General features: G+C 44.8%; 1 protein-coding gene across 3 annotated transcripts in view; it reads left to right on the top strand.

The window, feature by feature from the left end:
• The window catches only part of CTDSP1 (CTD small phosphatase 1), a 51,655-nt gene that overhangs the window by 444 nt on the left and 24,007 nt on the right, over positions 1-27,204 (top strand). For all 3 annotated transcript variants that reach the window (XR_014174989.1, XM_081948360.1, XM_081948359.1), the window contains exons 2-6: positions 14,674-14,822; positions 17,886-17,987; positions 18,414-18,470; positions 25,081-25,173; positions 26,715-26,900. Coding sequence is in view for 2 of the 3 variants with exons in the window: in XM_081948360.1 (XP_081804486.1) it covers positions 14,674-14,822; positions 17,886-17,987; positions 18,414-18,470; positions 25,081-25,173; positions 26,715-26,900 (587 nt within the window). In the remaining variant the exon portion in view is untranslated. The remainder of the gene's footprint in view (positions 1-14,673; positions 14,823-17,885; positions 17,988-18,413; positions 18,471-25,080; positions 25,174-26,714; positions 26,901-27,204) is intronic.

Here is a 27,204-nt window from a genome sequence, read left to right as displayed (position 1 = left end):
GGGGAGGGGCGCTTGCAGACTTCCCCACCCCCCCCAAAAGGCCTCCGGAGTCACTCCGATGTGAGATTCCGGTGGCAAAGCCGAAGTGGGGGAGGGGAATGGGGGGAAAGCGGAATGTCTTTAACGCGCGTGTTTCTTCTGGGCGCGAAGATGACCCCCCCGTCGACCCCCCCCCCGTCGACGCGCGAATCCCAGCCGTTCCCTTAACGCGGGCGCGGATGGCGGGCAGAGCCGTCTTCAACCCGGGGCCCGCGGGACGTTACACGATTGCATGCCGTGCGTCCGTGAGTGTGGGTAAGGGCGGTGGGAGCTGCAGCCTCAGGCACCCGGAGAAAGCAAAGTTGGGGTGGCTGGAGGGGGGAAAGCGTGCTCGGGAGCCATCCCGTCCTGTGGATGCCAGGGCGCAATCGCTTTGCACACGTGCGTGTATTTCTCTAGGAATGGCTGCGAAGTCCGCGCACGTTTTCCAAACCTAACCGTGCTCGGGAGCTGCTAAAAAGGCAGCTTTGCCATAGCAGATCGCTTGAGACCTCATATCCTCTGGAAGGACTGGGGGATGGATGAAGGGCCTACAGTTGCCTTGGGTGGATATCTAGGGTTTTTGGGCGCCTCTGCTGGCCCCACCCCAACTCCTTTGCGCCCAATATTTTGGCAGGAGCTGCACGGTGGGAGTCCAGCAACAGGTTTTATCCAGAGCTCTCAAGACAGCCTGCCTTCCTCAACCTGGTAGGTTCCAGGAATCGGATTACAATTTCCATGCTCTTGGCAGAATGGGAGTTGTAGTCTGAGCCATCTGGAGTGGGTGAGAGTGAGACAGATGAGTGCAAACGGCATCCTGTTGCCTGCCCTCCCCCACCCCCATATCCTGGATACTTCCCCCCCCCCATCCAACTGTCAGTCACTGTTTTTCCGGAGGGTGAGAGAGAACTGGGCCGTTTTGCAATGGAAGTACATTTTCCAGATGTTTCCAGCTGAGGGTTTCCACAGTTGCTGCTTTAGAGGGTTGGAAAGTAAGGACGGGAAGGTGGGGATTGGTGGCTTTTTAATTGGGGATGGACAAAATCTCCTAGCAGAGACTGGGCGCTGCATACCAGCCAGTTTTGTGCCAGGTATTAGTAAATCAACCAGAAGGCTCCTCTGCTGGACAGAAGCCAGAGGCACCGAATGGGGTGTTTTTTATTGATGTTTCAGGATTGATCTCTTACCTTGTAGGAATCTCCCTGAGTGGTAGGAAGAGCAGCCTTTTCTCAATCTTTTGGCATATTGCCTCCCACCCACTTTGCCTTTCAATATGACCCATTTGTAGCTACCTAGAAAGGAGCCCCTCTGATGTTATGGCAGAAACGTCCAATTGCATCGTGAACAGAGCTATACCAATGGCAAGCTTAACAACAATAACCACAAGAGAGGGAGGGGGGGACAGTGTGTGTGGCCCGTGTCTTGACGGCCCCTCTAGACTTTCTACACCACTTCCTGGTGATCAGCGAGGAAGGGGCTGGTTAGCAAAAAAAAACCTGAGGCTGCCTTCGTTTAAGAGATTCAGACCTCTTGACCATCAGATGTTTTGACAGTGAGGCAGAGGGGAACGGTAGTTCTTCACTGCTGAGCAGACCGGGCTTTTGAATGGAGGCATTCCTGATCATTTGCAGCAATCTGGGGAAACGTACCTGTTTGATTCTTCCTTCTCTGATTTCCACCATTTGAGCCTGGATGTGCCAATAAAGACGGAGGTGCAGAGGATGGAGGAAATGGGAAATGGATTTCCTTCCTACCACAGTTTGTCTGAGTCAGAGGGAACCATGGTTGAGCTGGGAAGACCACAGGGATTTTGAGAGACAGTGGCAAGCTTTCTTAATATATAATATGAAATAAGTATTTCATTGAAGTATAAAATAATGCTTCGTTAAAGATGCAGTTCAAGATTGGAGTCTAGGAGAGAGCATCAGGGCCATTGTAAGCAGTGAACAGAGAGGTTTGCACCAATTCTACTCTAGCAACTAAACTAAATCCCACCAGTCTACCTGAAAGTAGATGTTTTTTTATACATCTGAGTAAGCGAACACAACCGGAGGCTTATTGAGCTGCCAAGTATAGCCGGTAGGCTCTCTGCCTTTCAGGAGTCCCATGTGGAATAAGGCCATGTATGCAAGACCTTGTCATGATTTGGGATGATTGAAGAGTTTGCACCTTTCAGTCGTCCACCAAGAAGTTGCCTTATGCTGCACGGAGCTTCTGCAGAAGGAATCTTGTCTACAAATAGACAATATAGACAAGGTTAACTTCAGGCCAACAATCAAGTAAACAATACCTCAATCAAGAAACTGCACAAGAGCCATTATTAGTAAACAGCCCAACCAAGGAATCTCTAAGACCGCCCCCACCCACACAGACAGGCAAGACATCAGAATATAAACTGAACAGCAAGCAGCACTCCTTACTTTCTAGCATTGATGATGGTACCTAGTTTGGGTAATGAAACGTCTGCAAGAAAACAAGCATGCTCAGAGCACCAAGGACCCCTCATTGTCTATAATTATTGTTAATGGACTTTCAAAGCTCCTGGCTTCAGGTTTCCATCCTGCCTGAAGTCCTTGGTGTTCATCCTTGGAATCATAAGAGGGATTGGTCCAAGGTCTTTCTCCCATGCCAGGGAAGAGTCTCGGAACAAAAGTAAAACAGTAAGATAGAAAAGGCAGAAATACAGGCAGAAAATAACCTCCAGGGATGCAGAAATCTCTCAAGTTAAGTTTTAAACATTTACCAATATGTATTCATCTGTCTGTCTCTCTGTCTGTCTACCCTGTTTCCCGAAAATAAGACCTCCCCGGATAATAAGCCCAATCGGGCTTTTGAGTGCATGCACTAAAATAAGCCTCCCCCCGAAAATAAGCCCTCCCTGAAAATATTTCAATGAGCAGCAGCCATGTGGTGACTATGCTCACCGCCTCCTGCACCTCAAAAATAATAAGACCGCCCCGAAAATAAGACCAAGTGCTTATATCGGGGGTCAAAAGAACATAAGACTGTATCTTATTTTCGGGGAAACACGGTATTTATCTATCTATTTATGTACTTACCTTCTTTATTTACTTTTCTACGCTATTCATATTGCCTGTGACTCCAGGCAGTTTACAGGAAGTCCTCAATTTAACGACCATTCATTTAGTGACCATTCAATGTTACAACAGTGCTGAAAAAAAGTGATTTTCAGACTTGCAACCATTTCAGCACCCCCAGGGTCACGTGATCAAAATTAAGACGCTTGGCAACAGGCATGTACTTATGATGGTTGCAGCGTCCCGGAATCTTGTGATCACCTTTTGCGACCTCCTGACCAGCAAAGTCAACGGGGGAGCCAAATTCACTTAACAATCATGTTACCAACAGCTGCAGGGATTCACGTGACAACTGTGGCAAGACAGGTTGCAAAATGGGGGCAAAACTCACTTAACAATTGTCTTGCTTAGCAATGGAAATTTTGGGCTCAATTGTGGTAGTAAGTCGAGGAGTACCTGTACAATACCACCATAAAGGTTAACAATTGAAAGGTCAACAAGGCAACGGAAAGCCACTACCAGTCAGAGTAGACAATGCAGATTTGAAAGACAGCCTAAGGTAGAGAAATGTAGAATTCCAGCCCTTGGGAGAAAACAGCCTTCAAAAGAGAACTTAGGTAAAAGGCTCAGTGACTTTCTGTGATTGATGATTCCCATGCAGGAACACTGGGACAGGAATTCATACATAATATTAAGTGGGGTCCTTAGTGAACTTGGTTGACTTATAATATTGAATCAAAGCATTTTAGCCAGGGTCCCCCCTCCTAAAGCGGAACCTTTATGGTTGAGTTTGCAGTTCATGCTACGCCAGAAACAAGTGAATCACATAATGGATAATGGCTTATTGCTTGTCTATCCAGGTGCACTTGGATGGCACCAGATGGGAAAATGTGGCAAATGCCTTTGTCCATTCATCTTCCCTTCTAATGCTTCCCTGAAATAGGCTTGCAGGTTCTCTTTTTAATAAGAGAATGTTTCCAGACGTGAATCGAATATATCCAGGCTGCTTGAAGGAGGTAGGTGCTGAATAGGAGTTCATTTGGTTAAATGTTGTTCCCTCTGAAAATTGTCCTAAGCCCAATCTAAAAGGTTTATTTCGTTCTTCACAATACTTTATGGTTTTGAGTGAAGAAAAGGCTCATGTTTAAAACTCCCATTTAGTTCCTATTTCATCTCTTTTGACAGGATAACTATATCAGGGTGAAAAGAAATCGAATTCTAGCTCCCTTTCTCTATTTTGAAAGGTACTTAATCATTCTTCTCAAGCCTGTTGTGATAATTCCTTCTATAAGTTGAGCACATTCAATTCCCATGGAATTTCACTGTGGAGAGAATTTATAAGCTCTCATATAATAGAAATTGTAATAGTTCTTCATCCTCTCACAGTATCTATCCAGCTCTCAAAAGTTTTTGTTTTATCATTATAATTTACATATCATTATTTCTTTGTGTATTTATTTTTATTCCATTATTATTTTTAGTAGTAACTCTAGGCCGCAAACATACCTAATACTCCTTCCCCCTCCCCCTCTTTTCCTCACAACAGCCCTGTGAGGTGGGTTGGGCGGAGGGAAGGTGGCTGGCCCCAAGATTGTATAATATTTATTATATTTACAATTCATAATAATTATGCTAAATTTATAATTTAATTTATAAATACCATTTATAATTTGCAATAAAAATATTTTATTCTTCTATTTTATGCCAATTGCATACAGTGCTGTAAAAGGCTCAACCTGAGACTATGCTGGAAATCAGGAAGTCTTTGATTCAAATGACATAGATTCCTATGTGAACCCCCCTCTCTTAATTAACCCATTTCCAATATGGACGGTCATAATAATGGTTGCGCCTTGGTGGCGCAGTGGTTAGAGTGCCGTACTGCAGGCTACTTCTGCTGACTCTCAGCTGCCTGCAATTTGGCAGTTCAGTTCCCACCAGGCTCAAGATTGACTCAGTCTTCCATCCTTCCGAGGTGGGTAAAATGAGGACCCAGATTGTTGGGGGCAATATGCTGACTCTGTAAATCGCTTAGAGAGGGCTGTAAAAGCACTATGAAGCGGTATATAAGTCTAAGTGCTATTGCTATTACCTCTCAAGGTAATTGCAAGGTTAGCAAATGCAAATGAAGCAATAATAGTAAATGCAAGTGAAGTCATTTGCACAGGTGAATATGCCATGCTAGAATAATTCATAATTGTATTACATTAATGAATTCAAATAAAGGCAGGATACTGTAAACAGTCCATCGCCTTTATATGTTAATGTTCAACAGGGAAATGTGTTGAAAAAAAATTGATCCGCTACTTGTGGCCAATGCTATTATGATGCAATTAAGAGTTATACTTAATTCTGCATCAAGAAGAAGAAGCATAAAGCAAGACTCCTAGAATAGCCGATTACAAAAATTGGTTTTATTTATGCTATTTTGTAAGAAATAGGTGATAAAAGTCCCAGACTTCTAAAAATCTCCAGAGGAAACCCCAAACTGCCTCAGTGGTCTTCGGGGCACAGTTAAAATGAAGTTGGAAATAGCAATAGCAACAGCACTTGGACTTATATACTGCTTCATAGTGCTTTGAAGCACTCTCTGGGCCGTTTACAGAGTCAGCATATTGCCCCCAACAATCTGAGTCCTTATTTTGCTGACCTTGGAAGGATGGAAGCCTAAGTGAACTTTGTGCCAGTCAGGATCGAACTCCAGGCTGTAGACAGTCTGCAATACTGCATTTTAACCACTGCACCATCATGGTATGGGAGGCATGACCCTTGAAAAACAGTTTGAAAGTGTTCAACTGGTTATATTTGGACTGAAAACTGTATCGGATGCTTGGCCCATTTTTTTTTTTTTAGATTTGGGAGGAGGCTTTGCATGGGAATGGAAGTTGATTGCTCCCCGAAGGTTAAACTTAATGGACATTTGTCCCTACCCTTTACTGACCCTCTCTGCCTTCTGAGAGGGTGGGAGGCTGGTCTGCAGAGAGGAATCCTTCAGTCATGGCTCACCTGGCTTAAGGTTTAGAGCAAATGCATCCATTGTATTATACGTAAATCAGACCACTACAGTTTGTTCAGCCTGGCTGTGTGTTCAATGATAATTCAGTCTTTATCTTAGAAAGATAGGCCAGTATTGTATCTTGTATATATTTGGGGGACAGGGTGAAAACAAAGACTTTCAAGACCCATAAGCCTTACCTAACATCCTTAGCAGTAAGGGATGATGGGAGCTGCTATTCAAGTACATCTGGAATACAGCATGTTACCCTCCCTTGGCATGAGGCCATTTAATGACTTCACAGCTGAAGTAAGATTTGTTGGGCTTTCTAGCCACTGCCATCTCTCCTCCTTTAATTTATTGTTGATTTATTTCTTTTACAGCCTGGCCCCTAATCCCAAAGCTCTTGGCAGGTTACAGCACATTAAAAATATTAAAAACAACAGCAATAAGAATAACCCCCCTCCCCCAAGATAGATGCCAATAATAACACTTAAGTAATCTTCGGGGCTTGGTGAAATAAAACTGTCTTCAATGATCTTCTAAATGCGGTGAGAGAAAAGAGCAAAAATGTGAGCAAAATCATTGCAGCAGCAGTCCAGGGAGAAAGGGAGTTGTTGGGAGTCTCGGGTAGCATATATATATTGAATGAATTCAATTAAAAGGACAGCTCCTGTGTCAATCTTATTGCAGCTTCTTCTGTGTCTTGGCAGCTCTGTCCAAAGCTTCTGTTGGAGGGCTGAAGCAGAAGCTGAGCTGAAGAAGCTTCTTGGATGAGAAGCGAAACGTCTTCAAAGAAAAACCAGAAAGTCCAGTTGCCTTTTGAAAAAGCAACTTTGGGACAACTATGACCTGGATGACTGAGAAACTCCATAGACATCTCAGATTTGAATCTCATCCCAGTGCAAATATCAGAAGCTAGTATATATTCCCTTTGTTTCCATCCATATAGAATATGGGGATTATAGAATACTAACCTGCCTTAGAGGGCTGCTGTGAAGCTTACAGGAGACAATAATTGGAACAAAATGTACTGTTCAAAGTATTATGATTAATGTCAGTGGAATGTGGTGAGAGAGTCTGCCACGAAGCTTATTGGGTGACTTTAAGCCATTGACTGGGTTAAAACATTATCCTAAGAGTTTATTTAACCATGGTTTGTGAAATGAATCAGACTGGCCTCATTTACCCAGAGCATCCCCATGATGTAAACCATGGTTCATTCAGCACCATGGCGACATGCACACATTTTTGACGAGCCATAACCAGTCAAATCTTGCTATAATTTTGTATAAAATAGGTACTGTTTAATTAGTGCCACTAACTGCCCAATCACAGTTTACCTTGGTGATAGAAGCAGGAGAAGGATCAAGTGGCTTTCTTCTTGAAATTAGCTGTCATTTGTTGTGATGGGAGTGTGCTGTATTTCTCGTGAAATAACTGTATCTTTTTGGAGCACTGCACCAGACTAAAATTCCAGTAAGTCATGACTGAGGCCAGAATAGAAACTGAATTCGATTTTGTTATGGTTAAACACAATCCAAATTAAATGTAGTTGATATGATTACGTTCCAGTTATATGCTTCATCATTTCCCCTTCTGTCACATTAACAATTACAATTGGGTAAAAACATCTGGAAGTCTCTGGGGGTTATAATAAAGGGAGGTTGGACATCTCTGCACTAAGAAAACACTGGAATCTTAACTTCATTTTTCTTTTTTCACTCTATATTGATAATTGTAATAAATATGCAAGAGTGCTTAATCAGACTTATTGGGCAACTTTCTTAGTTAGACAAATTCATGGAAGGCAGTTACGTTCAATGCTGATAAATAATGGTTTAGTGTTAACTCTGAATGTGGCCTTTAACTCAAAAAAACCTGAAGCAATTTTGTTAAAAGACTTTTCTAAGCTTTTAAGATGACCACTGACAAACAGTTGCCAATAGAAACGTTGTATGCCCCACCTGTGGTTTGCTACCATAGTTGGCTAGTAGGGGTAACAAAGTAGTATTTGAATTGGACCATGGGTCTAATTTGAGCAGTGAGATATTTTTGATTATTATAATGCCTTCCTGCTAGTTTCAGGCTAGTGACCTGTCAATGACAGTTTATCCCCCCCCCCACTTACCATTTTTGCAGTTCAAAGTTTCATTGAGCCCCTGGTGTGCATGGATGGTGAACTGTGGTTGTTTGGCTTGATGGGTCGAAAGATGGCCAGGCCTGTTGCGGTGTGAAGTTGTGATGCTGTTCTTTTCTGAGCTCATTCTTGCTGGTTTAGAATGTTGGCCTTGTGCTCTAACACAATCTCTGTGACCGCTTTGCATGCCATGCTCAATACGTGCTTGTCTCATTTGTATATTCATAATGGTGACATCATTTGCCACTGCCATCCTATGTAGGAGAAATCAGTGGAGTCCGTGGCCGTGCTTGTTTGGATTTCAGCCTTCCCAGTTAAATCTGGAGTAAAACTGAAGGAAGAACTGCATGAGCCATTTTATTTATGAGTTGCTTTAAAGCATCTGTACTTTGCTCTTTGCCCAGAAAAGCTCTAGTTGTTGCTAACAGATCAATGAAACCAGAACAAGCTGTCCTCAAGTTTTAATCAGTGCAGACACAACACAGCATTTGAAAGAGAAGGGAAGGGAAGGGAGGGAAAATATTTTAATATTGTTTTCCTCTCTTTTTTGAAATGACCTGCTGAAATGCGGCAGGACTCTTGATATGAATACAACAGTTGGAATAGAAATTGTGCAGGCAGGGGAAATTACAGGGCTTTCTGCTGAGCTGAACTAAGAATGGCACAAGTTTTCCTTTGCCGGGCCTGTTGTAAAGAGGCCTGGTTACTAAATGTAGCCATGACTAAGTGCTATTGGCAAAAGTCACTGTATACTTGGAATGTTTTCTTCAAGCTGCTTATGGCATTCTCCTTTGCAAGGATGAGAAACTATCTTCTTCCATTAGTAAGAACCTCAGAGACCAGGAGTTAAATATCACTCCCTTACAGCGAGAACTCCCTTAATTCTGATCTCTATTTAATAATGGCAGGATTTGGGGGACGCCTTATCATTTGTTGTTGAATTCTTTTGGGCCATTCCTTTGCCATATTTGCTATGGCTAATTTTAAACTCCTGGTTGAAGAATTCTGGGAGTTGAAATCCACAAGTCTTAAAGTTGCCAAGTTTGGATATTGGAGCGTTAGTGGCATAAATAGGGGGAGGGGGAAACCTCAGAGACCTGGTAGTGCTCAGAATGGCCTGTGGCACTTGAGATTTTGAGATTTACCTCTGGTTTTCCAGGGGGAAAAGTCCAAACCAGCCAGATAATGTTATTGCAACAATGTGCATTGAGTGAATCTGCACTGAACTTACATAGAATTGATAATATGAGCATTCAGATGTCCTTGGCTGGATCTAAGAAAGAGGTTAGAGTGATGTACCATTCAAAAGTCTGTCTTAATGGCAAATTCCTCAATCTTAGCTGGTTGAGGAATTCTGGGAGTTGAAGTCCACAGGTCTTAAAGCTGCCAAGTTTGGAGAGACTCCTGTGCTAAAGCACAGTGAGATTTTGTTTCTCATTTAGGCTGGGAAACCGGAATTGGGCTTTTGAAGCATGATGGTTCTTGGCAAATGACAAATGTTTTACTTTGTATTTTGGCTCTGGTAATCCGTTCAGTATTCAGCTTTGCCCCAGCAATTTTGTGTTTTGTATTCATGTGGAGCACTCCAGATCTCAAGTTTCTTTTTTTAAAAAGATTGAATGGTTGATGAACTGAGTCTGCCTTACTTGCTGTGCTGGTTTGGCCCACCTTGAATTTTCTTGTCTTTACCTGATGAGGTGTGTGATTTTCTTCTTGTTACCCTTGTCAGCAAAAACAATATTTCCAGTAGAGAACTGAATCAGAGAGAGTGGACCTGAATAGGGATATGTTCCTCTTTGAGCATGTTTACAATGTGCAGCCGCCAATCAAAGTGTAGGGTGTTCCCGAAACAGTCTGCTGAAGGTCTCCGGGGTGATAGGGGAGGGTTGCCACTGGAAGGAAGCAAATGGTTCTTGAAACCGAGGGCTCCTGGAAATTAAAAGCTTTTTGTGGTCTGAGAATGGCCTTGTTCTGTTCTCAACTAAGATCTGTCCTTCATAGTTACTGACTCATTAGGATCTGCTTTAGATTTCTTCTGCTCACAGTGACAGCAGCTCTATCATAATGGCCCTAGATTATGGATGGGGAATTTGTGGTCCCAGGCTCACTTTAAGCTACTTTGGATGGCCCTCGGGGACTCCTCTAGCCATGACTGCTGAAAAATGCCAATGTTTCCTCCTATGTTGATGTGAGTCTATAGTGTAAGCCCTTAAAGTATGTAGTAAAATTCAAAAAAATTTTACGACTGGTTCTGTGGGTGTGGCTTGGTGGCGTGGCAGGGGAAGGATACTGCAAAATCCCCATCCCCACCTCACTCTGGGGCCAGCCAGAGGTGGTATTTGCTGGTTCTTCAAACTACTCAAAATTTCCGCTACCGGTTCTCCAGAACCTGTCAGAATCTGCTGAAGTACAACTGTATTAGGGTTAACAAAAGAAAAGAAAACTTATCCCTACCCATGTGTGCAATGTGGAGCCACTTATCGCTAGATCTTAAAGGGGCTCTTGACTATCAAAAATTTGCCTGCCTCCAAGAAAAAAATAAAAATAAAAAACAGGATGAGTTACTTACAACCAATGGTAATGCCCTTCTCTAATTACACTGCTGAAATGCGGCAGCAAAGTACAGACATCAGATCGTTTTATTGTTCCTATAAAAATACCAAAACAAAATACCCCAGGAGGATTGGTACACCTATTTTGGTTTCAACTCCCCCTCAAAAAGGTAGAAAAGGGGAGAGAGTTGCTGCATCTTTTCAAGGTCACCACTTTGCCTTCAGAAGCTCGACATTGGGTGTTTACTATCTGTTTCCTACCATTCATGTTGAGCAATATCCTTGTGGTTATCACACAGCTGGCTGAATAGAATATCTGCAGTTTGTAACTCTTTGTTTTTGTCACAGTTGGATATTTAGATTCATACCGGACTTACATAGCTGGTGTTCTTCAAGAAGATAGGCAGGGACCTACTGCAGTCAAGGTACCGTGCTTATGTGTGCCTGTGAGAATGAACAAATAGGAAAGGCACTTGCAGGCATGAAGTACAACTTTGTTTATTTTGCGCTGAACACATTGCCATCTGTGAGATGGTGGCTTTGTACCAGTCCATGAATAAGAAGGAAGTCAAATGCTAGGCATATTTTTTGGGTCTACAATTCCCACAAGGCCCATAATACACAGCTAGAAGCAAAGGATTATGGGAGTGTTAATCAATATCCTCTCGAGAGCACCAAACTGTCTTCTTCTGCAGTGGATAAATCCATGGAGAACAGGTCTATGAGAAACTATTCTTTGTTGAGATGGAATGTTCATGTTTGAGAATAGCATGCCCCTCGTTATGACTGATGGCTCAACTGTAAGAAGGCCTTCCCTGTGCATGTCCACATTTTTTCCTTAATTGCTAAAAGATCTTTCTGTGGGTCTGACCTAGAAAGGTGACACTAAACATTTGCTCTATAGCTTTGACATTCGTTTTGGCTGCAAGAAGGCTGGGCTATGTCAAAATGGTCGACAGCAAGGCTGCAATCCTAGACAGGCTTGCCTGGGAAGATCGCATTGAACTTCAGAGTGGGCATGCATGCATTTCTGATTGCAGAGCTGAACAAAGAGAAGATCTTTCCTCTTCCCCATGAGACAAGAAAGCAGTTCCAAGGCCCGCTTATTTATTTATTTAGTGTACAGCAAAAGTGTTAAGTTAACAAGCACATTACAGTTACATTCTCAGTGACCAAATATGAAGCTATTTTGCCCTCTTTACAAATTCAAAAGTAGACTATACAGTCAGTCCACGATGGAGTTGCATGCAGAAAGTCTCTGTCTCCAAAGCAGACTGTTTGACGTGTCGTGGAACAGTGTCCTCTGAGCACCTAAACTAGAGGCCCCGAAGACACAGGACAATAAGGTAAAGTGGGTATGGCCAAGGTACACATTTGGGCAGAGCAAGGATTTTCCATTTTTCCCGAATGTTTGCAGGGCATGGTCTGGTAGTCGTGGTATACTAGTTGTGGTATACTTTTCATGTGTTTTCTTGCCTCAGAGTAGCAGGATGCAGCATTGTTGACTTTTGGCAACTGTACCACTGACATTTTGAGATAGGATTAAATGGATGTGTGTGTGAGAGAGAGAGAGAGATGGAGGGAGCCAGGGAGAGACAGAGACTGACTTTAGGTACCACATGTGGCCCTGGGACCTCTCTTGCTCTAAATAAGTTCTGCTTATGGCTGAACCTTGTCCATTCATTTTAAAAATAAACATGGAAAAATTCTTTTGCAAGTGCTACTCCGGGTCTCATAAAAGCAACATCCTTCTACCACAGAGCATCTACCTCTGACTATGGTTAGGACAAAACTTGCAACGAAGTGAATTTAAAAACCAAAACTAAATCTTGTGACTCTCGAGTAGAATTACTGGGAGTGAAAGTGCTACCTTCTTGCTATCTAGGCTTTCCGGCTATATGTTCTTCTGACCTACCGTAGCCCTGGTGCAGGGCGTCTCAGAGTGAAGACAATCTCATGGTTTGGGGCTGGGTTAGAGAGCAAGAGCCAAACATAGCATAGCAAAGAGATGAGATGGGAAAGTGAATCTAACTGAAAGCTTGGAAGATGATGCATGATTAAAACTGCCCTGGGGTTTTTCTAGTGTTGGCATCCTTGTGTGACTCTGTTGTTACGTCCTCAAACCCTCACAGCTTCAACCTTAAACTGTCTACTGTGGACCTCACCCCATTCCTAAGAGGTCCTTAAAAGGGGGGGGTGCGTAAGCGCACCAGTGTGCCTACCGTCCCTGTCCTGCTGTTCCCATTTATTTGCATTCATTTCCTTTGTTCATGTCCATGTTTACATTTATACCTGCTATCTTGTACATGTTTGACAAAATAATAAATACAAATACTAAGGGAAATGTGAACGGGATGGGGGGGGAGGGGGAATGGGGGAGAACACACATATATTTTCCATTCCCAGGTGTAGATATTGGTGTGGAATTTAGGAAGAGGAGATGATGTTTTCTTTTTCTTCTTGCAAAGTATGGATTCAGTTGTCGTGGTCAGAAAATCCGGCATATTTTTCTTACTATTGAAAAATCTTTTCAACAGCTAAAATCAGATTCCTTCAACCTGGTCTCCTCTCGCTCCAGCAGAGCCCTGACTAATCTCCCCCCCTTCCATAATTAGGCCTAGTGCTTGCATGCTCCTTTCCCCCTGTTCAATCATACCCACGCATCCACTTGGTCTGGCACTTTTCCATTTTTGGGGAAAGCGCTATATCTCCCATCAAGGATCCAACCTGCTTAATCCCCCCCCCCTTCCTACAAGCTGGTTCTCTTCAGATGCATGCTTTTTTAAACCCCCCAGATTCCTGATCTGATAGCCGTGTTGGTTGGAGGAAGGTTGAAGTCCATCTGGAAAGTATCAGCCTGTGGGAAGCCTGACTTAAGAAAAGCTGCCCTGTTTTAAACAAGCTGTCTTGTTTAATGTCTCCTGGATCCACCTTTTTCTCAAGTGAACCAGGCCTATTTTGCTTACAGAGCTGTATGCAGTTATGGGTTTATTTAGAAATTCATCCAACCAAATGTCCTACTTAAAGCTTATCTTTTTTATCTTTTCTTCCTTGCAATGATAAATGCACCCACTTACAGAAAGATGATAGTTTTCATTGGCAGGTTATATCCAGTGTTGAAGTAGTAATTTGGAAAAAATATATGAATGTATGAATCAATATGCATCCATGCTTAAAACCAGCCTAGCGGGATGTTAGGTAGAAAGTTATTGGTCTACAGTATTCAGTTAAATACAGTGTTATGATTTCCCCCCCACACACACCTCTGAGCTCTCTTCTCAGGAAATAAACTTCTTATGATCATAGGCATCCATGCACAATATGGTTCCATGGCAAATGAGAGCTTACATCTTCAAAATATGAATATGTGAAGAGAACGGAAAGCTACTGTACTGATTAAGTGAATCCTATTATAAGAGCTGCGTATGTAGATGTTGATAGTTTGCAAGATAATAATATGATGCATTTGAATATGGAACTTTCCAATCTTGCAATGAGTCAAAGACACTTTAAAGAAACGAAGCTTGAAAAGGAAGAGGATAGATGCTTAGGTAAGGCTCATGTTGGGCAGAGGTTGAGTAGAATACCTCTCCTTAGGGCCAACCTAATGTTAGGTAGAATGAGACAGGTGTTCCAGGCAACAGATGCTGGAAGACAGCAGAAAAGTGTTGGGCTTGAGAGCTGCAAATCACACAGCCTTGTGTTCCTGAGCCAGCCCATGGTCTTCAGATTCTAGGACAGATGTTCTCCTATCTCTGGGTTCAAGGAGAATTCCTCCTGCAGTCCAGTTGGCTTGTACACATGGAATGGGGGAGATGCTTCTTATTCTTGTCTTAGGCAGTAAAGTATCTTTGACAGAACAGCTGTGCAGTTTCATTTCCACTTGCTTGTCTTTTCTGACCACCTACCCCCCCTTCCCCAATCCTGCAGGTGTTCAGAACCAAACATCTTCCAAGAAACCCAGGAATCGCAGCATCTTCCAATCGCTTTTTTGCTGCCTTTGCCATGACAACTCAGAGCCTATCCCTGTCAACAACAATGCCCCACTCCTGGTGGAAGAAAATGGTTCGGTGACCAAGGTACGTTGAGTTGTCTCTTTGATTCCTGGTGGGTTTTTTGGCCATCAAAGATCTTGCCTTACAGGATGGAACCAGTTTCTGATTCTCCTGAGAACAACACATCCATTTGTCAGAAGGAGCTCGTGAACAGTCTACCCCAGCCCATGACTTTCCAGATACGTGGGATTGAAACACCCAGTGGTGGGTTCCTACCAGTTTGGCCCGGTTCAGCTGAACCAGTAGTAGGTTGGTGGCCTGGGTTGTTGGAACCAGCAGTGACCCAGGCCTGCCATGCCCCCAAACTGGCTCTCCCGGTGCTGCCATAGGTGCCACCATCTTGTTTCTGGCTTCTGTGCTTGCACAGAGCAATTTTTGTTGTATTGTGCATGCATGCGCAGCACACACCAAGCGTGCGCATGTGCGTGGCACATCCCTGAGCGAACCGGCGGTAGCAGCTGTCGGAACCCACCACTGGAAACACCATCCTCCTAGCAAGCAAAAGAAATGATTGTGCACCATTGGGACTGATGAATATTGTAGTCCAAACCATTCAATAGATGCTATGTTGGGAAAGGTTATATTTAAGAAAAGGGCTGTTATGCAGACCCTTATTTCAGTTCATGATAATTCTACCCATTGAGAATTCTCAGGCCGTGTTTAGCTCCAGCTAAAATTCCGGAGCTCCTTGATGAAGGGATAACATTCTAAACTTCAAAATAATAAAACTCCAGGCTGTAGGTTGGAGAAGGTGTGAAAATTTTAATGGATTTCATCAGGTGACATTAAGCCCTGAGAACCAGAAAACAGCTTGAAAAATTAGGTTGCCCATTGCAGTCCATTCACTATGCATCAGTCACCCTCTGCAATGCTTTAATTGCGTACTTGTACTTGGATAAGGAGAATTACCATATTTTTTGGACTATAAGATGCACCGGTGTATAAGACGCACCAAGATTTCGAAGAGGTTAGCAAGAAAAAAAAGGTTTTGCCTTCCCTTAGCCCCCAGCAGTTCTCTGCAGGCTTCATCAGGGCTGGGGTAAGACAAAAAAACCTCAGTTTTTGTGAAAAATGGCCTGTTTTTCGTTCATTTTTCGCAAGAATGGGATGCAAGGGCGGGGCTTCAGGAGGCCAAAAATGGCTGTATTTGGTGTGTAAGATGCACCAACATTTCCATGCTCTTTTGGGGGGGGGGGTGCATCTTATACTCCGAAAAATATGGTAGTTACATTCCACATAGATGGCATATCTGCTATGCCATCCAGTGTCAGGGTTGACACCCAGAGGTTGGGAAGAGCTGCAGATCTCGTCACATGACCCCTTGTTGCTTAGCTGCAATAGATAATGACAGGTGACATGCTTGAGGGGATGGGCAAGAAGAGTCATGGCTGTCTTGCCTAGGATTTCTCTGATATCTAAGCTGCGAGATGGCAATCGAGTTAGAGATTGGGTTTCGTCTATATTTGAAAGAACACTCTGTAATAGAACAAGTACCCAACTGGTATTTGCACTGGACTATACAATAATCAAACATTAGCAACTTAAGCTATCCACCCACTAATTTTAAGAAAAAAAATTAAGACCTTATTAAGACCCTTCTATATTTCTAGATTTGTAGCTTGTTGCCCATGAGGGCTGGGCTGCCAGAACATTAACACACTCATGTCATCACGTGATGTATCAGGACTGTTTTCCCCGTTCACTAAAATGGGTGTGTCCAGAGTGTGATACATCTAGCCCACATGCCAGGAATTTGACAGCCCTGCTCTAACCAATAGGGTTTTTTTTTAAAACAATGATTAAGAAGCCAAGTGTGGTACTAATGTATGAAATTTCCTAATTTTGGGAGATCACCAGTGCCTTTAATTATTCAGAGCCCCTGAGCTACCAACTCTCTTTTAAACTCTGGCCCCAACCTGATTCATTTTTGGATCACCTGAGCTTTGATATACTAGTGCCCTCTATTGCCCAGTTGTATAACTGCTCATGCTTAGGCTTGGCTTCCAAACTTCTTCTCCCTGTTTACAAGTGTAAAGCACCTCATTGCAGCTACTTTATTTTCCCAGTCTATATTTTATAGCTATGGAATAATAAAATAGGGAATGGGTTATAGCGAACAGATAGGTAGACAGACAGACAGACAGACAGACAGATGATGACTAGATAGACAGACAGACAGATAGATATAGATAGACAATGGATTGATGGATGGATAGATAGATTAGATAGATAGATAGATAGATAGATAGATAGATAGATAGATAGATAGATAGATAGATAGATGATAGATAGATAGATAGATAGATGATGATAGATAGATAGATGATAGATAGATGATAGATAGATAGATAGATAGATAGATAGATGATAGATAGATGATAGATAGATAGATGATAGATAGATAGATAGATAGATAGATGATAGATAGATAGATAGATAGATAGATAGATAGATAGATAGATAGATAGATAGATAAATAGATAGCAGACAGGCAGACAGACAATGAATAGATAGACAGACAGACAGATATAGACGATGGATGGATGGATGGATAGATAGATAGATGATGAATAGATAGATAGATGATGAATAGATAGATAGGTAGGTAGGTAGGTAGGTAGGTAGGTAGGTAGATAGATAGATAGATAGATAGATAGATAGATAGATAGATGATAGATAGATAGATAGATAGATAGATAGATAGATAGATAGATAGATAGATAATAGGGTGGGCAGGCAGGCGAGACAGAGAAAGAGATTCATTCTAATCCTCAAGTCTTTCTATCTTGGTTGCTGACTATCCTTTTGACTAATATTGTTCTATAGAGGACTGAGGACAGAGATTTTGATAACTGCCAAATATTCCTTGATGCCAATATGGGGAAGCAAACTAAAAGGAGACAGCATCCATTTTTCACAAAACACATGGAGGACCTCTGATTGTAGAGCATTCATGCTCTTCACAGGTTAATTCCCATTGTCCCTCATACCAGGTGTCAGAGGTTGAAATTCCTTGCTTCTGTATCTTTTTTAATCCAGATGTTTAAACTTATGTGTACATGTTTCTCTGTCTTTCTCACCCTGCAGACCACAGTCAAATACCTGTTGCCAGAAATCAAACCCCAAGATGCCAGTAAAATCTGTGTGGTGATTGACTTGGATGAGACATTAGTACATAGTTCCTTTAAGGTCAGTTCTTACATACTTACCTCTCTTCCTCTTTCTTTCTTTCTTTCTTTCTTTCTTTCTTTCTTTCTTTCTTTCTTTCTTTCTTTCTTTCTTTCTTTCTTTCTTTCTTCCTTCCTTCCTTCCTCCTCCTCCTCCTCCTCTTCCGCTGATTTTCATTCCAGGCAGTTCTATTAAGTGAGATTTTTAACAGTTGTTTTTTAAAACTTTCTTCATCAGAGCAGCCTTCCCCAAACTTAGTCCCTCCAAACTATTGGAGTGGATGAAGGAAGGAGATACATGACTTATTTGTTGCCAGAGCAAAAATAGAAGCTGAGGTTGTTTCAGGAAGTGTTTTCAACATAACTTTTTCAAAACCAGGGAGATGGGTAGTGGGGAGAAGTCTTTTAGAAGGTGTGGTTCACCTTGTGCTTCCTTCTTCCTCTTTAGCCGGTGAACAATGCAGATTTCATCATCCCAGTGGAGATTGACGGGGTCATGCACCAGGTATGGAACCTATGCTGGGAAATGGGAGAAGAGAGATTGTTGCCAACCTGGATGGTCCTAGTGTGGCAGACAAATTTCACATTAAACCTGAATTCGTAATGGTTATTATGGGAAACTCCTTGACAGCAGAGTGAGGGGAAGAATCTGGTAGTACAGCATCGATTTCCATGAGAAGATCTTTCACTCAACCCTAACCATGTCCAGATCAAGTTAAGAAAAATATGTCTGATCATTAGACCATATGAACCCCAATGGTCTGATTCACATATGGAAATCTCCTCTGGTCAGGCTGAGCTGGGATGGAGCTGAGATTGAAACCCAAAACCTCCATATATATATCATGATTGCTATTCTCATTTACAAAGAGCTGCGGCTAGGTTCAAGTAATCCAGGATAGGCTGTAGGTACTGCAATCAGCCTGTTCTCGATTACTTGGCCTTGGAGGCAGCCAGCAGCATCAATCACAGTGGACGTGACAGTTATATGTGCTCGCTTTCAAAGAGGAATCGACAGCTCAGCATGCTTTGTATAGTTCTCAGGTGAGATTGCCCAGTGGCATCATTCCCTACCTCGGAGTTTGAACCATTTCAGATGGATGTTGTGTGCCGCGTGTTGAAATGTGGGGATCTTTGTTGTGCAAAGGGTACATGCTGTCTTTTCCCAGCCTTTCTTTGAATTGCGGAAGATCTTCAAGGGGGAGATGTCCTTGACCTCTTTCTCAGTGCTTGGTAAAAATTCAGTAAGTAAAATCTGAGCAAGTGCCAGAGAAGATCCGTATCTAGAAGTACCTTGCCTTCGTAGGTCAGTTAGGATCTTTCAGGTTGGGGACCATATGTCTTCAGTGTTCTGCAGGGTATCAGTCCTTTGAGGTAGACCAGGCTTGAACACCAAAGTCATGAATAATAAAATGAACTTTTATTACAGGGTCCTAGTAACAGAATCGTGCAACTCTGAATGTGCCTCTCCCCTCCCTGCCTTTGTCCTAAAGAGAACTAGGCAGGGTCCAATTCCATGCTTTAGTCAAAGATTTCTCTTATTTGACTATTGCCTTGGGCTATAGTTCTTCCTCCTGTTCTTCAAGGTTATTCTCACAGCCGATTACACAGCGTGAAGTGCGACAGGTGTAGTTTTGGGCTACTGCTGCAAGAGAAGGACCATCCACACGTCCCCTCTTCTAACCCAGCAGTGCCATTCTCGTACCAATTTAACTTCTGCATGAAACCTTGGGGAGAGTTTGAGTGAGGAATCCTCAACATCCTCATGATGCTCCACAGCACATTGTTCCCTCTGCTGTGACAGAGCTGCTGTGAAGCCCTAACCCAGTGTCTGGGGCGGGTTGAGGATCTGGATGGTAGGAACAAGCTGAAAGTAAATCCCAGCAAGCTGGAGCTTCTAAAACAGTTTTGTGGTTAGCTTTGGTTAGGGTTGCCCTCCCTCACTTGAATAGGTCTGGAGCTTAGCAATATTGCTAAACTCGTGGCTTCTGCTGGATTGAATATCAGGCCTTCAAGGAAGGCGAGATCAGGAAACAAGACCCAGCAAGGACTCCCGGAGGTCTATTTTATTGTTATACAGGCATAAGAACTGAATCTTCAAACCCTTCCCTCTGCCCTCTCTTATACCAAATCAAGGTGAGTTTATCATGGGCCTCTTTCTCTGACTTTTCTCAGGCCAAGATGTCATTTAGTAGCCTTTTAATCTGCTAAGGGATCTTGCATTCTTTCTTATCTCTGACTTTCTCTCCCTAGAGGTACTGTTTATCCAGGGGCAATCAGTTCCAGCGATAATTCTGAATTTGATCCCGCAGAGCACTATAGAAAATGCCCGTGACTTGGGTTCCTCCAGGATTCATGTCTCCTGCTGGAGCAGTAGGTGGAAGTCATGGCCAAGGGACTTTTACCCAGCTAGGCTGGTACATTTGCAACCTTTATATGGCAGTGGTGACTCATGCTCTTGGCGCAAGACACTTTCAGAGCACTGCAACAGGTTTTCTACATGGGGCTGCTTTTGAAGATGGCTTGCAAACTAGAGTTGATCCTAGCGGACAGCCTGCTAACAGGGAGACATACTACTGCTGTGTGCCAAATTCAAAGATCTGCTTATAACCTAGGTAAAGGTTCCCCTCGCATATATGTGCTACTCGTTCCTGACTCTAGGGAGCGATGCTCATCTCCAGTTCAAAGGCAAAGGCGCATGGAACACTGTTACTTTCCCACCAAAGGTGGTTCCTGTTTTTTCTACTTGCATTTTTACATGCTTTTGGACTGCTAGGTTGGCAGGAGCAGGGACAAGTAACGGGAGCTCACTCCGTTACGCAGCACTAGGATTCAAGCCACCCCACCTCACTGATCGACAAGCTCAGCGTCTTAGCCACAGAGCCACCGTGTCTCTCTTATAACCTATAAAGTCCTATAAGGAGAGCTCGTTTGCTGTAGGGTCTGCCTCCCCCAAATGGTGTCTACCCATTCTGTGTGGTCTTTAGGGGAGGAGATCAGAGGTGGATTGCTGATCTTTTTACTTCTGGTTTGGGCGCTCTCTCGCTTGTGCGCGCAATACTTCTGCACATGTGCAGAAGTATCTGGGTGGGTGGGCGGAGCCTTTTATTATTTCTTGGATTTCTAAACCGCCCCCTCTCCCAAAAAGGGACTCGGGGCGGTGTACAGCCAAATGCAGATAAAAATACAATAATATAAAACAGTTAAATAGATTTGGGTGGAGGAGATAAGGCTGTAGAAGAAATAAATATACCATAAAAACCCTAAAAACATCCCCAATTAAAATACCCAAACCCAATTAAAATATATCCCCAGGAGGTAAAACTAAGAGAGTGCCAGGCCAGCTGATTGAAATAGGTGAGTCTTTAATTTTTGACGGAAGGAACGGAGGTCGGTGGTAGTGCGAATATCAGGGGGGAGGTCATTCCAGAGGGTTGGGCCCATCACAGAGAAGGACCTATTCCTAGGTGTCGCCCGCTGGCATTGCCTAGCGGACGGCACCAGAAGGAGTCCCTCCCTTTGTGAGCGGATAGGTCGCAGGGACGTGTGTGGTAGGATGCGATCCTGCAGATAACTAGGTCCTATGCCATGGAGCGCTTTAAAGATGGTGATCAATACCTTGAAACGCACCCGAAAGGCCACAGGTAGCCAGTGCAGCTCGCGCAGGAGAGGTGTTACGTGGGAGTAACGTGTACTCCCCATGATAACCCGCGCGGCTGCGTTCTGAACTAACTGCAGTCTCCGGATGCGTCCCAAGGGAAGCCCCATGTAGAGGGCATTGCAGTAGTCCAGGCGAGACGTCACCAGCGCATGAGTGACCGTGCGCAGGGCACTCCGGTCCAGTAGGGGGCGCAATTGGCGCACCAGGCGAACCTGGTGGAACGCCCCCCTTGCCACGGCTGCCACATGGTCCTCCATTGACAGCCGGGCATCAAGGAGGACGCCCAAATTGCGCGCCCGCTCCACAGGGGACAGTTGTTCGCCCCCTATGGCCAGCGATGGTGTCAGCTGACTGAATCAAGGTGCCGGTACCCACAGCCACTCGGTCTTGGAGGGGTTGAGTTTGAGTCTGTTGTCCCCCATCCAGACCCCGACGGCTTCCAAACACCGGGACATCACTTCGACAGCCTCGTTGGGGTGGTTTGGGGTTGAAATGTACAGCTGAGTATCATCAGCATACAGGTGGTACTCAACCCCAAAACCACGGATGATCTCACCCAGCGGCTTCACATATGCGTTGAACAGGAGAGGCGAGAGGACCGACCCCTGTGGCACTCCACAAGTGAGTGGCCTCAGGGACGACCTCTGCCCCCGTCAACACACATTGCTTCCGGTCAGAGAGGTAGGAGCCGAACCACCGCAAAACGGTGCCTCCGACTCCCATCCCCTCCAACCGGCGCAATAGGATACCATGGTCGATGGTATCAAAAGCCGCCGAGAGGTCTAATAGGACCAGGATAGAGGAACAACCCCTATCTCTGGCCCTCCAGAGATCATCAACCAACGCGACCAAGGCTGTCTCTGTGCTGTGCCCGGGTCGGAAGCCGGACTGGCGTGGGTCTAGATAGTTGGATTCGTCCAGGTGTCGTGGGAACTGCTGCGCCACCACATTCTCCACAACCTTCGCCAAGAAGGGGAGGTTGGAGACTGGACGGTAATTAGCTAGCTCCATTGGGTCGAGCGAAGGTCTCTTGAGCAAGGGTCTCACCACCGCCTCTTTCAAGGCGGTTGGTAAGTATCCCTCACCCAATGAGGCGTTCACCAGGCCCAGAAGCCAGCCTCGTGTCACCTCCCAGGCTGCCAGTACCAGCCAGGAGGGGCACGGGTCCATTGAACATGTGGTGGGCCGCAGCCGTCCACGCAACCTGTCCAAATCCTCGGGGGCAACAGAGTCAAACTCCTCCCAGAATGGTCTCTCAAGACTCGCTGTTGACGGCTCGTCTGGTCCACTGACGGAGGTCCATCCGCTCCGGATCTGATCGATTTTGTCCTGGAGATATTCCCCAAACTCCTCTGCTCTTCCCTGTAAGGGTGTCTCGCGCGTCCCCTGCGATAGAAGGGAGCGGGTCACCCAAAACAGGGCGGCAGGGCGGTTATCCGCGGACGCAATAAGGGCGGCACAATATCTACGCTTGGCCGCTCTTATTGCCACAAGGTAAGTCCGCAAATAGGCTCTTACCTGTGTTCGATCAGATTCGGAGCATGAGGACCTCCACCTGCTCTCTAGACGTCTCCTGTGGCGCTTCATCACCCTTAGCTCCTCAGTGAACCAAGGAACCCGGGTGGGTCGATGCCGCAGGAGAGGTCGCAAAGGCGCAACCCGGTCCAAGGCCCCAGTCGTCGCCCTATTCCAGGCAGTCACTAGGTCCTCGGAGCGGGAGCGGGACAGGGCTACAGGTATTGGCCCAAGCTCCGTCTGGAATCTGTCCGATTCCATCAGGTGCCTGGGGCGGTACCAGCTTGTAGAGTCTGGTTCCGCCTCCTCGCGGTGGGGGATAGCGCCAGGGAAGTCCAGCCGGAGGGATGAGTGATCTGACCATGACAGGGGCGTGGTGACTAAGTCCCCTATTCCCAGATCACTCGTCCACTGTTCAGATACAAAAATGAGGTCCAGTGTGTGGCCCCCTTCGTGAGTGGGGCCCTGAACTAATTGGGTCAGGTCCATGGCCGTCATGGAAGCCATGAACTCCCGAGCCACCTCGGAAGCCGCTCCCGTTGACGGCAAGTTGAAGTCCCCCATGACCAAAAGTCTGGGAGTCTCAACTGCCTTCGCTGAGATTAGCTCGAGGAGCTCGGGCAGGGCTGCTGATGCATAGCGAGGAGCCAAGTATACAATCAGCAAGCCCCACTGCCTCCCTGGGCCCCAGTTCACACCAAGGGACTCACACCCGGGTATCTGAGGGACAGTGAACTCCCTCGGCTCTAAACGTTCCCGAATAACCACCGCCACCCCACCACCCTTACCCAGGGCCCGGGGCTGATGGAATGCCCGGAAACCTGGTGGGCACATTTCTACGAGGGGTAAACCACCCTCGTGGCCCAACCAGGTCTCCGTTATCCCTGCAAGGTCTAGCTCCCCCTCTGAGATCAACTCATTAATGAGGGGGGCCTTGTTGGTAACAGACCTTGCATTGCAGAGCATCAGCCGCAGGCCCTGGCTCTGTAGTTCCTGTCCACCTAGACTGCAGGGGTTGGTACAAGCGACCGGGCGTAACCAGCAGCCACAGTCTCCCAACCGACCTTGGGATCTTATCCTGTCCTCGCATCCCCTCCTCCCCACGACCGTTGTAATAGGACAACCCTCTGCTCGAGTGACCTTTATTTTCCCCCCCTCCACCGCATCCCCGTCCTTCCTAGACTCACCTGTTTGTCCGGCACTGGCTCTCCTCCCGGTCTGATTAGCCCTCCCCCCCACCCTGGAACCCCCTAAAAAAGATTAAAAACATTTTACTAAAAATCCCCTTAACTTCCGGTTCCCACCACCTCCCACCACCGCTACTACCAGTTCGGCCGATCTAGGCTGAACTGGCAGCAACCCACCTCTGGAGGAGATACTTAGGATCCCCGTGCCTTGTGAGGTGAGCGGGACATGAACGGAAAGCAAACCATCTTAGGGTGACCCTCAATTCACAGGAACACCTCATTGCTGGACATGTATCTAGTCTCTCTGTTGTTGGTTTTCCACTAGGCAGGGAAAACCATTTGGGTTGGGGGGGGAGAGAGATCCTAATTTTAGTGATTCAGCCATCTTGTTTAGTTGATATTTTATTCTGATCAGGTTTTTATGGTATGGGCCAGTTTTGTGGCTATTTTTATGCACAGTGCTTAATAGAATGTTAGGATATTATGTTCGATTGCTGTTGTCAGCCACCCAGAGTCTTGGAAGAAAGGCAGAATATTACATATGCAAGATACATAAATAAATAAATATCAGCCATTTTCTGGGCAGCATGTTTTGCCATCTAGTCTCCAGGTAGGCTTATTCTGATGCTGATCACTGCCTTCTTTGAGAGGAACTGGGTCCATCGGTTTTCGGGCCAAGTAGGTAGGATGTGGAGCCCCCGTCTTCAACTTGTTCCATGATCCCCTTCCATGATTTCTCTTACTCTCACCAGGTGTATGTACTGAAGCGACCCCATGTGGATGAGTTTCTGAGGCGGATGGGTGAGCTCTTTGAGTGTGTACTCTTCACTGCTAGCCTGGCAAAGGTACGATTCTCCTCCTTCTCCTATCGTCCTGATTTCTTATGAAGTAATCAGAGTAATGGCCTTCAATTTGGAGAAAGTTAGCCAACAGAAAGACAGAGTTTAAGAAGATGCTCATGGCAACCTTTCTATCCAGTTGACCTCTTGATCTATTCTAAACTCAGAATTAATCCAGAAATCCTGTTCCCCAGGATCCATCTTCCCTCTTGCAAGCTGCAGTAAAAAGCTATTCCCACTTATCTGAAACAAGACTCGGTGCATTGGATTTTCTCTTCTTTCCAGGATTTCTGTAATATTTTGCTCGATGAAGAATTCTGAAACATAATCAGAGCCGGGACTTTTCTTTTGTACCATTTTTCTTGATCCTAAAAAAGCAAATGTTCTACAAGTAGACCTCGACTTAGAATCACAATTGGGAGCAGAGCATTTGTTAAGGGAGTTGCACCAGATTTTGTGACCTTTTTGCCACAGTTGTTAAGTGAATCAGAGCAGTGGTTAAGTGAAATGGGGTCATTGAATGAATCCGGATTCCCCCGTTAACTTTGCTTGCCAGAAGTCAGGCGAGAAAGTTGCAAATGACTCTGGGATGCTACAACAGTTGTAAATACATGATGTCCCAAAGGTGCTTTCTCAAGAGGCAACTGAACTTTCTCCTTTTTCTTGGAAGACGTTTCACTTCTCATCCAAGAAGCTTCTTCAGCTATGAATGGATGGTGGGGAATGGAAGGATTTATATTCCTTGCAGACAGCTGGTCATTTGCATTCTTTTATTGAGTCATTGAGGCCACCTGGAAGTTTATCTGTGTCATCAGGGTCACCTGAGTAGTGCAAATGGGTGTGGAACCTTCTTGGAACTGTTGAAAGGACTGTGTTGTAGGCTGGAGAGAGACAATGTCATATCCCACGTCCTCTGTTGAAAGAGGGCTGTTCAATTTTAACATAGATGTCCTCTTTGACCTCTCTTTCAAACCAGTGGTCCTCTCCACCCAAAATGTGGGCTTTGCTATCTTCACAAGAGTGACCTTTGTCTTTTAAATGCAACCATGACCTAGATGACTAAGAAGCTCCAGAGACATAAATGCATGGTGGTTACCAAGCACCCAAAATTTGATCACTTGATAGTGGGGAAGCTGTGACGGTCATAAATGCAAGGACCAGTTGCAAGTCAGTTTTCCAGTGCCATTGTATTTTTAAAGGTCACGAAACAAACGATTGTAAGCCGAGGACTACCTGTACTGTACAAGTCTTATTTTTCTCTGTCTTTTGCAATTAAAAGACAATCTGGACGGAGTCATCAGTAGAAGTCTGCTTTAATTAACAATTAGTTGGAAACGCCAGACCTCTTCTGGGGAAAGAGTTTACTAACCTTTATTTCCAATTTAGCCCCACGGAATGCAAAACTTTCAGGATTTTGGCAGGAAATGAATCAATAGGAACAAATAGTGTGTCCTAATACTACACACACGCACACTCTTCCCATTAGAACGTCTGGAGAATCTAGTCAAACTACTTTTCCTGATCACCTGTTGGTCCTCCAATTTTAGTATGCCGATCCGGTGGCTGATCTGCTGGACAAGTGGGGAGCCTTCCGTGCTCGTCTCTTTCGCGAGTCATGTGTCTTCCACCGGGGTAATTACGTCAAGGATCTCAGCCGTCTGGGACGCGATCTGACACGGATCATCATTGTAGACAATTCACCGGCCTCTTATGTCTTCCACCCTGATAATGCTGTAAGTAGGGGTGGGGAAGCTAGCAACTTTCTAAATGAGGGGGGAAACGGTATCAATTTGGAAACCTTGCCCTCTGCACTGTCTCTTGAACAGATCTGAAAATATATGGCTGAAGAAGAAGGCAAGGGGGATAGTTTACTACTTGGTACTTAGGCCCAAGAGGTCTTTGTCTTAACACCATGCATCGTGCAGATGTGTGTGTGTGTGTGTTTTTTCAATTGAAAGTTAAATAGTAGAGCAATATCATATGTAATCCATAGCACCATATAAAGAAATGTGCTTGCATGAAATAGTTGCTCCCTGT

Source organism: Natrix helvetica, assembly GCF_964273705.1.
Source record: "Natrix helvetica genome assembly, chromosome: 1".
Lineage (NCBI taxonomy): Eukaryota > Metazoa > Chordata > Lepidosauria > Squamata > Natricidae > Natrix > Natrix helvetica.
Note: the sequence above shows the minus strand (reverse complement) of the source record. Positions and strands in the feature narration are given on the sequence as shown.